Source organism: Lepidochelys kempii, chromosome 2 (genome assembly GCF_965140285.1).
Source record: "Lepidochelys kempii isolate rLepKem1 chromosome 2, rLepKem1.hap1, whole genome shotgun sequence".
NCBI classification, from domain to species: domain Eukaryota; kingdom Metazoa; phylum Chordata; order Testudines; family Cheloniidae; genus Lepidochelys; species Lepidochelys kempii.
This window is the reverse complement of record NC_136381.1, coordinates 176,323,292-176,337,418: the sequence shown is the minus strand read 5'-3', so window position 1 is coordinate 176,337,418 and position 14,127 is coordinate 176,323,292. Positions and strand designations below refer to the sequence as shown.

Here is a 14,127-nt window from a genome sequence, read left to right as displayed (position 1 = left end):
TGAATACATATTTACATTTTAGTAATGATTAGCAATAAGATTTCATTTGAAATTTCAAAAAAAATGCTGCATGGTACTTGCTTTCATAAACAAGGCAGTATAGTAGAGGCAAGTGACTCCAACTGCTATAGCTTTTATGTTTTGAAAAAGACTCACCTCTTGAGTTGTTCTACTTCCTCTGAGCCTGTTAGTTAAATTACAGGTGTAGTGTTGAAGACACAAGCATCCAAAACTTGTGCTCATTACTTTTTTTACTCTATCTAAATTGTATTTTTAACACCAGTTCTTATGAAGATTCTGCTACACTGCAGTCTGTGGTTTGTTTTCCCATGAGCATTTCTTGTGGAGGTAGATGAGGGGTTGGGAGAAGCTCCCAAAACTGTAATTCCATAATGACTCTTCATTCAACAAGCTGCAATTTAAAAGGCATTTAGGCTCTTGAAGAGTAAATGTTGTTGTGCTAAACATTTCTGTTAATTGGGTATATGGTACTGTTCTTGATTATTTTTACCGACACTGAATGGACTGAATATTGCAAAATAAGGTGTAAATCAATCAGTGCTTCTTTAAGTAATGATATTGTGATCTTGTTAATTCGACTTCACTTTACTGCTTTGAAACAATGACTTACACCATCTTGTACCAATAGAGCCTTTTTACATCGGAGAATAACTAACTGTCTAAATAAACCAACTTGTGGGGTTACACCATGTCTGTTGTAGACATTCATAGTTAGGAACTGAGTACACTTTATTCTTGTAGGGGTCTTGCTTTAAATAGCGCTTTAAAGTCTGAGTGTAAAAACTTTTTACCTAGTGAAATCAATATCCCCCTCCTACTCCCACCCCCCACATACACACAATATATCCTGGAACATTTATTTGTTAAGGACAGTGAAAAGGTTATACTGTCAATCTGAAACAAAGCAAAAAGGCTCTGATCTCCTCCCCTCTACCCCACCAAAAATAGTACCATATATACAAGATGTCCCCTTTTGCTTCTCTATCTCAGCAGTGTCTATATAAGTCGTCCTGTGTGTTTAGACCATTTGACTTTTGACGTATATGCACATATACTTACTGAGAACCATGCATGGCTTTCTGAGCTTTGTGTGGCCTACTTAAATTGTAGGAAAAGAAAAAGGAAACTCTCTTGTTGGAAGTAAGATTTGGTAAATGTTAATACTGGACTCAAGCAACTTTATCTTTATTTAGGAGATATATATCTATAATGAATTCATTATACATGTGCAAATTGTGTGATATAAATTAGCTATGATAATAATCTGACATTGCTATAAGTTTATTTTAAACATACTATTGTTTTTGCTTCCAAAAAACTGAACTGCAGTATAGCTAGGAAATACATAAAACAATGTACTGTAGTGCAGTTGGCACAACTTGACATGAATAGTCAGTAGACTTTTGTTGGAGTTCATTATGACATTGTACTTCTAATGACTTGTGACTGAGTTGGCTCATGGCTAGCAGACTGTTTTTGCTTAAGGGCATCAATTATGCTCACTGTGCCATAATGATACACAAAACAGTCTAGCAAAAATTTCTCCTCTTGTGTTTCTGTAAAGGGTCACTAGTTATTTTATTCAACAACACGTCACAGTGTGTTTTAAATTCTATCCAAATATGTCACCACCATATTCAGAGTGTGAATTGCCTGGAAGAAGTTGTCCTTTTTCTGTCCTCTAAAGTGCAAAAATTAGTATTCAAGAAAAGCTTTGTTTGAATTTTGAAAACATTTCTGCTTCATATTTGCAATTGCTCTTTTATAAGACTTCTGAAATTATATAGCATGTCCAAAGTATAAGAGAAAATCCCAGCACATTAGGTTTTCGTCAGATACTAAAGGCCAGAATTGAACAAGTATTTATAGACCTAAAGATGCAAATAGGTACCTAGTGTGATTTTTCAAAAGCACGTAGGTGCCTAACTTCTATTGTGTTAAACTTCTTTAAAAAGTATTAGGAAGCAGGAGGGCTCAGTGTTCAAAAATGTATCTGAAGCACAAATTTTAGCTGGAGTCTTGAACTGCATCTTTACATGAAAATAGTGATGATTTAAAATAAATGCGTTTTAAAATAAATTTGCAACCTCACTTACATGCCTAGCTGAACCTCTGAGGTACTGATCTGCACAAGCAAAATCAGATTTCAAATATGTTTTTGTCCATATGGTTGTACTGATATAACATCTTCTTTGTTAACATAGTTTGCTTGCTTGTACCTTGATGTAGACTCCAATTTATATCAATTCCTAAACAGCGGGGGAGGGGAAGCAGCTCTATAACCAAAGAAAACTTGTAGCAATTGAAAACTTACTCCCCTTGAAGTTAGCATGCCCCTCAGTGACTATTCGTGGATCAAATCCATTCGGTGAGGACTTACAGCAAACCAGAGATCTTTCCCAAACATCACAGCAGAGGGAGCTGACTTTTCTACTGCAGTGTGCTTTGTCTGCTGCAAGACAGCCAAGTAACTTGACCTTTCTTGCTTTATTCCCCAATACATTTTTCTGTCTTGATTTGTTTCAATTATAAATGATTTTCTGGGTTTTGTAACTTTTGTCATCCTTCGAATTTTTTGAACCTATAATCCCACTAAAATTCAGCCACAGCACAGTTTATTCCATCAGATCCTTCTAGTGATGGCAAAATATGTTGCAAGTCCAAATATTATGAAAAATGTGGAGTAGTGCTGCAGCTTTGATTCAGGATGTTTGTAGTTGTTTGATTTATAAGGTCCTCAAAACCTTAGGAAAGCCTAGACTCCAAAGGCAGCTCTCAGAAAGTGGTATTATTCTCTTCATTCCCCTCATACCTCCGCTTCTGCAAATAACAAAAAATCGGGAAGGTGCAAGAATGTAGATTTCCAATCATGTCATTTGTATTCTCACTGATGCAGCTAATCGTTGAGTGCTTTGGTACTCTTGGTACAATCAATCTTCATCTCAGAAGTCTGAGGTAGAAGGCATTTTTGATGTTTCTTAAAAGTCTTAACATGTAAGTACTCCACGGTTGAGAAACAGGTGGACATAGTGTATTTTAGTATTCCAGTATCTTGTGCCTTTCTTCATAATTCAGCCCATCACTATGGCTAACACAGAGATGTGCCATCAAGACTTTCCTTTCCAGGGAAGGCAGTAGGACTGATCAGTCCCTTATGTGTAAAGACCCAATCCATCTCCCAGTGAAGTAACAGAAGTCTCTGTATTGACTTCAAAAGGAAGTTGGCCTAGGCCCTTAATCTTCTGCAAAGCAAAGAAGTAAATTTCTAAAGAGTGGTCTTATGGATGGTGCTGATGAAAGCAAAGGAAATGGTGAACTTCAAAGGGTATGTCTACTTCAAGCTGAGGGGGGGCAGGGTATATGATTCTTAGCTTGAGAAGACATATTCAAGAGCTAGCTCTTATCAAGCTAGCATGCTAAAAATAGAATGTAGCTGCAGGAGCACAAGGAGCCGGAAGGGCTAGCTGCCCTGCATACGTATCTAGCATCTCTGATAGACACTTAGGGCGTCTGCTCCCTTTTGCTATTTGCACTGCTGCAACTGTATTCTATTTTTAGCATGCTAGTTTGACAAGAGCTAGCTGTTGAGTATATCTTCTCAAGTTGGGAATCACACCCCCAGCTCAGTGTAGACATATCCTATAGGAGCCTGGCGCATCACTGGATTTTCACTTTGCATTAATATGTTGAGAGCTCAGACTTTGAATATACTAAAATGAGAAAATCGAGCTTTTTATGAATTTTCATATTCTAAGACTTCCATAACTTAGTACCTATAAAAAAATAGAATCTAATAAAACAGCTCTTGGGTTTAAGTGCTATAATTGCTCTACATTTCAGTGCATAGATCTTCTTGTTTGGAAATACTCTCTTAATAGAGGAGGATTTTCATGTTAGTGTAACTGCAGTAAGGGGATATTTCTCCCGGTGACTGAGTTCCTGAACCTGCAACCTTTTTTTTTCTCTTCTGAATGTAAAAGACTAGTATAGTAGGTGGCTAGCCATTTTTGATGACCATATCTTTCCTACTACTTCACTTTCTTTTCTCTACAGTTTAGCTGACAACACCAGCAAACTGTATCCTTACCACTGTATATAGGGCCCTACCAAATTCACGGTCCATTTTGGTCAATTTCATGGTCATAGGATTTTTAAAATAATAAATTTCATTATTTCAGCAATTTAAATCTGAAATTTCATGGCGTTGTAATTGTAGGGCTCCTGACCCAAAAAGGAGTTGGGGCGGGGGGATCGCAAAGTTATTGTAGAGGGAGTTGTGTTACTGCTACCCTTACTTCTGCGCTGCTGCTGGCGGTGGCGCTGCCTTCAGAACTGAGAGTGGTGGCTGCTGGCCATGGGAGCCCAGCTCTGAAGGCAGAGCCGCTGCCAGCAGCAGCACAGAAGTAAGGGTGGCAGGGTATTGTATTGTCACCCTTACTTCTGTGCTGCTGCCTGCAGAGCTGGATTCTCAGTCAGCAGCTGCCACTCTCTGGCTGCCCGACTCTGAAGGCAGCAGTGCAGAACTAAGGGTGGCACGGTATGGTATTCCTACCCTTCTACACTGCTGCAGACGGGGTTCTGCTTACAGAGCTGAATGCCCGGCCAATGGCCACCACTCTCCAGCTGTCCAGCTCTGTAGGAAGTGAAGTAAGGGTGGCAATTCCACTACACCCCCTAAAATAATCTTATAACCCCTCTGCAACTTCCTTTTGGGTCAGGACCCCCAATTTGAGAAATGCTCATCTCCCCCATGAAATCCGTATAGTATAGGGTAAAAGCACACAAAAGACCAGATTTGGTAGGGCCCTAACTAAATATCTTATAATTTTGTGAGAAACCTATAAACAGACAAAACAGAATGCCAAGAATGGTCTGCATAAATCATGGTTTAACAGGATTTGCTTAAGCCCGTCATCTGCAAGTTGGTGATACACTCATACAGAGTTCTCCATTAGTTCCTGTAAGTCCTAGTATGCAGTTGAAGATTTTTAAAATCCTTTTATGGTTTGTTTTATGTCTGATAAGACTTAATCTAGAAATTAATGGCTTTAAAGGCTCATTGTAGACTAACTAGACCCTTTTTTATTTTATAGTTCATTGATCTAATCAGTTGTGTAAATTATGCATGTGTCTTTAATCACATTGCTTAATCAGATGTACGTTTTAATCTCTTTTAAAAAATAATTCTCTATAAAGAGAAAAAATTTACTTTTTAATATTATAACATATGGCACTTAATGTAGTCAGATATTTTTTGAATTTGTAGCCTTATTTTGAAATATAAATCTTGTACTAATAATTATCATTCCAGATTGCTTAGTCCAGTTGTGAATAAAGATTTTTTTTTTTTACAGGAGAAAAAAACATAGAAAATGTCAATAGAGTAAAAGAACAGTATTGTAGAACAATAATTCCTTCTCCTTGAGTTCCATTGCTATTACTATTGAGAAGAGAAGATTAGAATTATGTAGTGTTAGGGATTTGTAAACACTTGACATTTTTACTGATGTATCAGTATGTAATTATCAGGGAAAATTTGAGCCTATCTACAAAGTTCATTCACTCACTCTTGCCATCTTTAAACGCTCAGACACTATGGTGAGCATGCTGTTGATATAGAGAGATGATACCACGATACTGAGAGAATTTGCTTGCCAAAAGTGCTTGCTGTAGGCAAGCAGAACTTTGTAAGGCTGATGTGTAAAAGTCATTCATTCTAAAGAATAGTAAATACTACCATAACCAGAATAGAATGAGTTGGACACAGTGTCATTTCTTTTGAAATTAAAATGGATTTTTTTTTCTTCCATAGTGCTGCTGGAGGTGAAATCTTTGACCAGTGTGTGGCTGAAAGGGAAGAAGCCTTCAAAGAAAAAGATGTTAAGCGGCTTATGAGGCAGATTTTAGAAGGAGTTTCATTTTTACACAGAAATAATGTAGTACATCTTGACTTGAAGGTAAGTTTGTGTACTTTTCTCATGGAGTATGTCCACACTGTAATAAAACACCTATGGCTGGGCTGGGTCAGCTGACTTGGGCTTGCATGAGGGACCCAGAGCCCAAGCTCCAGCCTGAGCCCAAATGTCTACACTGCAGTTTTATAGCCATGCAGTCTGAGCCCTATGAGCCCAAGTCAGGTGACACAGGCCTTTGATTGCAATGTAGACATACCCATAGTTAGTTGTTAATAGATGCTGACTCAGTGCTATAATGCCTTAGTAATGCTAATTTATAAATAAAAACAATGTGCATATACGTCTATGCACTTCCCAAAGCGCACAGTTCACCTTTTGGGGGGTACAATAGATATTAGCAATTTTGGCCTTACATAATAAGTTTCTGAAAGTTACAAGTGTCTATGAAATATGGATCTAAAATTGCTAATATATGTTGCACAACCAAACAGATAAAGTTTTTAACTTACTGTTGCTAAAAACAAAGCTAAGCTTCATGCAGTGCTGCCTCATGAAAGTGGAATTTAAGTATTTTTTGTGCTCTAGTAACATTTTTAAAAAGTAAATTGACATTTATATAGACCTGGGTGACAGTTTGTGCTTTGTGAAATTTGGAAAAAATTGGTTAAGAAATTGAACATAGCTGTAACTGCACTGAAAATAAATATACCATTCCAGTACTAAGTGCTCACAAAAGGCTGCTAAGCAGCTGTACTTGGATTCATATGGACTGATGCAATTATGATACTGCATTTGACAACTTAGTATTTTAAAGAAACTTCAAAAGCCACTTAAGTCAACATTTGCCAACTGTTGTCATTCATTAAGAAAAGATTGATGTATAAACTGTAGTAACTGCTGGCTAAGGCTGACTTCAGGTTGAATAGTTCAACCATGTGATAAAACCTTGACTCAGATTAGGTTTCTTTGGTCAAGAAACTCATTTATGGTTCCCATGGCAATTATAAACTGGTACTTTTTCTGCATAGGTAGTATCATTTTGCATTACTATATACAGTCTGGTGCTACCAGACAGTTATTTCTGTGGGAGTGTTAACTTAGAATTTCCTGAGTTTTCTGCACAATTTTTGATGATGGAATTCCTTTTTCAATGGTGGAAAGTTTTTGTTGGTGTGTGTGTGTTTTTGTTTTTTTTTTTTCTTCAAAATAAATACCATAGTTTCTTGTCTGGTTTTATCAAGATTATTGTGGGTTGTTGGGCAATATAATCTTTAAGTACAGAATGATCAAATGAAGACTGTAAATGCAACTACTTGGTAAATACAAATGTAGAAATACTATAAAACTACTTCCAGCCTACCCAGAAGTAGCTTAGTTATCTGCATTTATATATTATGCATTCTGATAGGCTTAACTTGTCTACTGTACAGCAAAATCTGATATAATTTGTTCTGGGGATAGCAGCCAAAAATGACAGGGGAGCATGAGAACTCAGGAAGATTAGCCAAAGAGATTATTGGGTCCAAGAGACCTTGCCATGTCAGACACAGAATCTGTCCTGGCATACACCTTGAATGAGTACCATGCTATTTTAAATTCCTAACAGAAAATAAAATACTTTTGATTTTGTTGATACCTGGCTGACGTGTTGCCTAACCTTTTGTCTCTGAGGAACTGGTTTTACACTCTCTTCCCTAGACTCAGAACACGTCTTTAGTAATATCCTACAATAGAATAACTTTAACTTTGCATACAGTGTTGCCACACACATTTTACCAGAACAATAATGACCAGTAAATTATGAATTTTCAGATTATTCCTAACGGCATACTTGGTATGAAATTTATCAGAATCTTGTAAAAGGGTTGAACATAGGGGTATACAGGCTGTCACACATACTAAGTTTTTTGAAATCTTTTAAAGCAGAGGAAATTTGATGACCTGATCTCAGTGATGTGGATGCAGAAACAGTGAGGCCACGTAATGTGGTTAAATGTGAAGGCTGCATCTTATTTGCCAACTATTGCCAAACTGGCAAAACTACCTCAAACTGGCTGGTAAGGTTGTTCTAGTTTGGGTCTCAACTGGAACCAGTGCCCTCCCTCAGTCCTCAGCGCAGCGAGGGACCCTGCTGGATGCCTGAGTCCAGACCCACCTCCTCTCTTCCATGCCAGAAGTAGAGTGGTTGAGATGAGAGGAGTCACAAGCTGTGCACGACAGAGGCATACAGAATTACCATGCAATGTGACTGCCCGGCACCAGATCCCAAGCAGTTACTGGGTTACTTAAGGCTTTCTCACCACCTGCCATAGTTGCAACAGTTGTAATTTAAATCCCAAATCAGATCTTCTGAATGTTGGATGGAAGGTGGAAAAAATCATTTGGCGATCTTCCATTTTTGCCATATGAGAAAATATGCTTTGACCGCAAAACTGGTGAACAGCCTAGTCCCCAGCATCATAGGAAATCCAGCATACCAGTTTAAGTGTGGGAAAAGTGGAGCTGAAACAGGGAGAAGACAATGGCTACCCTACTCAAGTAGCAAACTGTATCATCCACCAGATGGGAGCCAATCACCTGACCCTGCTCCACCCCCATCCCTCCAGTGGCATTGGGCAGGATGCTCCCCAGAATCTGGGCCCAGATGACCTCCCCATACCCTGTGGCACAAGGAAGTGGGGGAGGGGAGGTGGAGAAGACCAGCCCTCAAACAGTGAGTGTGAAGGCATGGTGGGGAACAAAGGGGAAGGGTGATGTGGAGCACTTCTTCAGCTGCTCCCTTTTGAAATCGTTCTCTTCCTCCGCCAGACTCCACTGCTCCTGGCCCCACCCCCAAATGGGGGTGAGTATTTATAGCACCATGTAAATCGAACCCAAGTGAATTGGAACTTTTAAGATTTGTCTGCTTGTTTATATCTAAGTGAAGCAGCAGCATAAGAACACTTAAAAAATCTCTAGTGTAAATGTCTTCTGATGGTTTGTGAATGCTGAATATTAATTTTTCTGCTATATTCTGTTGCTACTGATTTTGTTTATCTATACATTACTGCACTTTGTAAGTAATGCTACCAGCAAATTTAAAAGTCTTAAACTGAACAACATTGAACACACAATGCTGTCCGGAAAGCTAGTTTATCAGCTAAAACAGATGTCTCACAATATTTACTATCGGAGATGCATCCATATGGCTGTTTGATCCTGGACAATCTGATTTTCTTTCTAAATCTTTATTCATTTTATCTTTGGGTTTGGTGTTTTTTGTCTACAGTCCATTAACTCCAAACTCTAATCCCAAATATAAAAAAATAAGTCATCTGTCCCAATAATCATTCAGTGGATACTTATAGTAATCAGTAACAACGTAAAGAAACAGTTTCCTCTCTGATCTCTCTTGTTTTTAGAGTTTTATAAGACTCAGAAGGACTGATCAGATGAGTATATTTACACAAGATATACAATCCCTCTGTTATTTTTGCAGGTGTAAGCATGATATTTGGCCATATACAATACAATTTGGTTATGTCATAATGTGACAAATTATGTAACACCATGATGGGGGGTTGTGTGTCTGAACGTATAGTGTGGCCCAGTGGCAAGAGTCTGTGGGGCCAGTAATGGGGGAACCTGGCCCCTCCCTGCTCCATTGGGTTCCAACCCAGGACCCTGTGACGGGCAGCTCAAATGTGTGGCCTAGGGCCAGAGGCAGATTAGTGAGTAGATGAACAAAAAGCAAGAAGAACGCATCACAAAATTAACTTGTAAGTGTATTTGAATTTTAATCTTCTAGTGTGCTGTTATACTAGTAAACTCTTTTGCATATTTTGTGAAAGTAATGAAGTCTTACTAACATGGATCCTTTTTTACAGTCTGTTAAGTCTTTGAAGGGGGAAAAGACCACTGTTCTGACTCCTTTTCTGGAGAGCTCCATAATGTCTCATTTCATAATATTGGCAAATGAGCTCTAGGTTAGTTTTTAACCTAACCAGGCAGTATGTTTGAAGATCCATTGACACCTTTTCCTTTGGATGGTAATGGTTTCCTAAGGGCATGCAGGATGGTCCATTTTACAAGCCAGAGATCTGGAAATCAAACTTGAGTTCTGTTCCCTGTTCTGCTGTTGATTACCATGTGACTTTGAACTCTCTCTTCCTTCATCCCGAAAGTGGGAACGATAAGCTTACCCAGTAATTTAAAACACTCTGAGATTTACTAACTATTACTAATTTGTTGGTATTTGGGAGACTTGCTTGCACAGAATATATTTGGCAAGCAGTGTGTCTAACTCCGATGGCCAAAGGGATAAATGAATCTGGCCTAAAATGTTTGCCTTATTCTAACACTAGTTTCATGTCTGGATCTCTGGAAGGTTTCCTTTCTTTTGTCTGGACCAAATAAAGAGCTTTAGAAAGATCTATCCAGCTTTTTGTGGTGGTTGACACCTCCACATTAGGTCAGACTATATCCAAAAGAATTTAATCAAAACGTTTGTCTATATGTGACTGTTATTGTTACAGTTTAGAAGGATTGTCTCTGAAGAATCAAGTTAAACTCTAGTCAGACCAGTCTATGGCACTGACAGCCTCCTTCAAACCATGTCTTTCCCATAATATTTGCAAGACTTCCATTGAGAGACTAAATGCTGTTGCATTTTACACTGTAGAAAAGTCTAACTCTGAGTTGGCTTACCATGGGTTCAGAGTTGCCACCTGTCCCTCTTTTCCCCTGCAGGATTTGTTTCTTGTCCCACTGAGTGGTTGTCATATCCTGACTTCAGTAGAGGTTTTCTGCTCTTTTTTTAAAGAGCAAAATTCAGTGATGCAAGATTTTATTGACTTGAAGTGAAAGTAAATACATTGGGTCACGAACTTAGAATCAAACATCACAACATTGCTGTACTGCTTTTATTTTAATCCAGAGTTGATGGATAGGCTTAGGCTGAAGTTTTCTCTCCCTCTCCCCTGTACCCCATCCCCTTTATGCTGGATAAAAGATCCAGAGTAGTTTAAAGAGGCTTCCTTATTTTATATTGGTGTTTGGTTGATAAACTTAATCTCTGGTTGTGGGGATGTTTGTGGGGAGGGGAATTGTGAATGGAGAAGCACATGGAAAAAGGAGAAAATGTAGGGAAGAAGGAAGAGAACCCAATCTGCGGAGGCGGGGGGAGAAGGGAGTAAGAAATGAAAACCTAGGAAAAGATGCACCATTTATCTGTAAGAAAGAAATGAGAAAACAGAGTGAAGTCAGGAAGGAAAAAGTTTAAGAAATGTTCTACATGCAGCACCGTCCTTCATCCGCTGTTTATCTGCTTCTCCTGTCAGTGCTTTGGCACCTTCTTCTATTCATGAAATGCTGTCCCCCAAAACCACTAGCAAAATTACTGCAGTCTTCAGAACAGTGGTGTAACTCCATTCCTGCTATGCCTACCATAAAGTGTCTAATGCAGTGGCTAGGCAAGTGGCCTGTTATAAATGAAAATTAATCAGTCTCTTAGAATGATCAAATAACTGCATGAAACTAGAGTTCTTCTTAGATAAAGGTAAAGCATTATACACATGTTGTAATTATCCCCAAAAACAAGCATTAAACTCAAGTTCACAATTAAGGTTAAACTTAAAAAAAATTCAAAAATGTTAAATTTGAGGCTATGAAGTCGAAATAAATTTAATCTGGGACTATAAATACTATTATACACAGATACTCGTAATTATTTAGTAATGGCATGGCATCACTACAGGGTAGAATTAAGGTATATAGGTACCCTACCTGCATTTCCATTCTTTTAAGCATAACCTTAACTCTGAATTTCTTGAGTTGGTAATGTTTGTTTACCTTTGAGTGAGTGATACGTAATCCACTTTATTGCCAGTTCAGTGTAGTCTTTATCTAGGAATATCCTTGTTTTTCCTTTTGAATATTAAAAACTTCATAGATGAATGTGAATCAAGACCCCCATAGAATGTTTACCTGTGATATTTGTAATTATTTGAAGATACATAGTAACAAAATTTCAATCTTCTTTGAATTTTTAGGGCCAGATTCACCAGTACATTTTGCTTTACTTTGCTGAAACAATGCAAAGTGACCAGAATATACTGACCTCCATGTTCCCCTCCAGGCTCTAATTTGTACTTTGCTCAGGATTCACTGTCTTCTCTGAGATAGCTTGGCTTATCTCTGTTTTGAAAGTGGGCATCTTTGCTTTGCATATTTTTAGCTTCACTCCCATTGAGCACAATAAAAGAGGGCACTTCATGGTCTTCTCTGTAGATGAATGTTATTCTTCAACCCCGTCAAAGTAATTTTCAGTTACAAAAAATGGCATATTAATAACTATTTAATCCCTAATCTTCAAATGTAACCAATGTACAAGATTTCAGAGTTGTAACCATAGGGAAATTTTGAAGAGTCTGTATTATTCTGTTAAGACCCTTTGGGGCAAAGCAATGGTCTGACAGGGTGCTTAATTTATTAAAAGGACCCATTTTGAAATTTTTGGCTCAATTAATAAACTAATTTCCCTGTCAACACTCAAACTTCTTTTGGAATTCAAGTGTTATAAGTTTGGGGAGGATAAGCTTTATTCTTCACAGATAACAGTGGTTGAATCCTTGCTTTAAGTGCAAAATTCAACTTAACCTGAACTATGGAACCATGACAGGCGCTGTCATAATATATAACAATGAAGGCAAACTACATATTATGTCCTTGGCTTATCTACATTACCATATATTCCTAATGCTATTACGCATCTTTTGCCCCACTCTGCGTTGTAAGCTATGCCCATCAGTTGCATCCTGTCGTTATTCATATTGTAAACTTAGAGACGGGGACTTAAAAAAAAGAAAAAATTTACTTTGTCTAGTGCACATTACAGTGGGTCCCCAATCCTAATTGGGGCCTTTGAGTGTTACTCTGTGTGTGTGTGAATTAATTCTTGATTTTTAAAAAAAATATTTTATATAAGTCAATTGATATTTCAATAAGAATTAGATTATCTTGAGCAGTATAACTGTCCTGTTTGTAAAAAGCAATGGATGTCATTGAAGAGTAAACTTATTTTGGCAACTATACCTCACTTAATAAAATCCTGATGACTCTTCTTATGAGGCTTACAGTTTTCATGAAACATTGCCAGTAAAACTTCTCTCACTTAAATATTGCTTTCTCTGTTTTCCGTTTCATATAACAACTAAGTTGCCCACTGTGAGGTGTGTCTAAGGGTATGTCTACACTGCAGTCAGAAGTGTGGCTATCTCAGTAGCTCTCAACCACACCAGACTAGCCCTTTTAGGAGTTTGATTTGTCTTGCATATCCCAGAGTTTCACTTCACAATATTTATATTCCATAAGCTAGCAACAAAATCAGACCTAGAAATACAAAAGTTTCACAGCAATTACTTACTTTCTCATTTTTACCATACAGTTATAAAATGAGTCAATTGGAATATAAATGTACTTACATTTCAGTGTATAGTATCTATAGCAGTATAAAGAAGTCATTGTCTGTATGAAATTTTAGTTTGCACTGACTTTGCTAGTGCTTTTTATGTAGCCTGTTGTAAAACTAGGCAATATTTAGATGAGTCGATGTACTTCATCGAAGATCTCTGCGTACCCCTCATTGAGAACCACTGAGCTATAGCCTATATAACCCTGCTGAGCTAGCTTTTTTTCTAGCTGGCTTGAATAACCATGGCAATAAGACCATGACAGCATGGGCTGTGCAGCTCGTATGGGACCCTGGGTATGTACCTGAGTGGCTAGCCCATTCTATTGTGCTGCTGCAGCTTCCCTGTTGTCATTTGACCTGGCTATTTCAAAGCTAGCTTGTGTACATCTACACATGTTGCAGCCACACCTCTGATTGCCATGGCATGGAGATCAGTATATATGCACATTTGTTTTTTTCAATACAAATTAGTACAGAACAAACCAGAATTATAAAACATGCTCCTGTACAGTGCCATAAGCTTCAGCGTGACAACCTAGTGCCACTTGGTGAGAGAATTTACTACTGATATATGCAGTGAACATGATCTGTGTATTGCCTTCTTTGTGCCAACTCACTTTTGCAAGAATGGAGGAATTTATTAAAGCTATTACAGTATTTAAAACTTCCTAAAGTGTCCTAAAAATGTAGCAGGCATAACTGGCCTGACCATTTTTAAACATGCTTGCATAATACTTTACT

At 37.9% G+C, this 14,127-nt stretch overlaps 1 protein-coding gene and 1 long non-coding RNA gene across 3 annotated transcripts in view; one reads left to right on the top strand and one right to left on the bottom strand.

The window, feature by feature from the left end:
• LOC140907276 (uncharacterized) overlaps nucleotides 1-14,127 on the bottom strand; it is a 55,497-nt gene that overhangs the window by 23,296 nt on the left and 18,074 nt on the right. The gene's annotated exons all lie outside the window — the stretch shown is intronic.
• Nucleotides 1-14,127, top strand: part of STK17A (serine/threonine kinase 17a) — a 63,775-nt gene that overhangs the window by 37,656 nt on the left and 11,992 nt on the right. For both annotated transcript variants that reach the window (XM_073332814.1, XM_073332813.1), the window contains one exon: nucleotides 5,834-5,978. In XM_073332814.1, coding sequence (XP_073188915.1) covers nucleotides 5,834-5,978 — 145 coding nt within the window. The remainder of the gene's footprint in view (nucleotides 1-5,833; nucleotides 5,979-14,127) is intronic.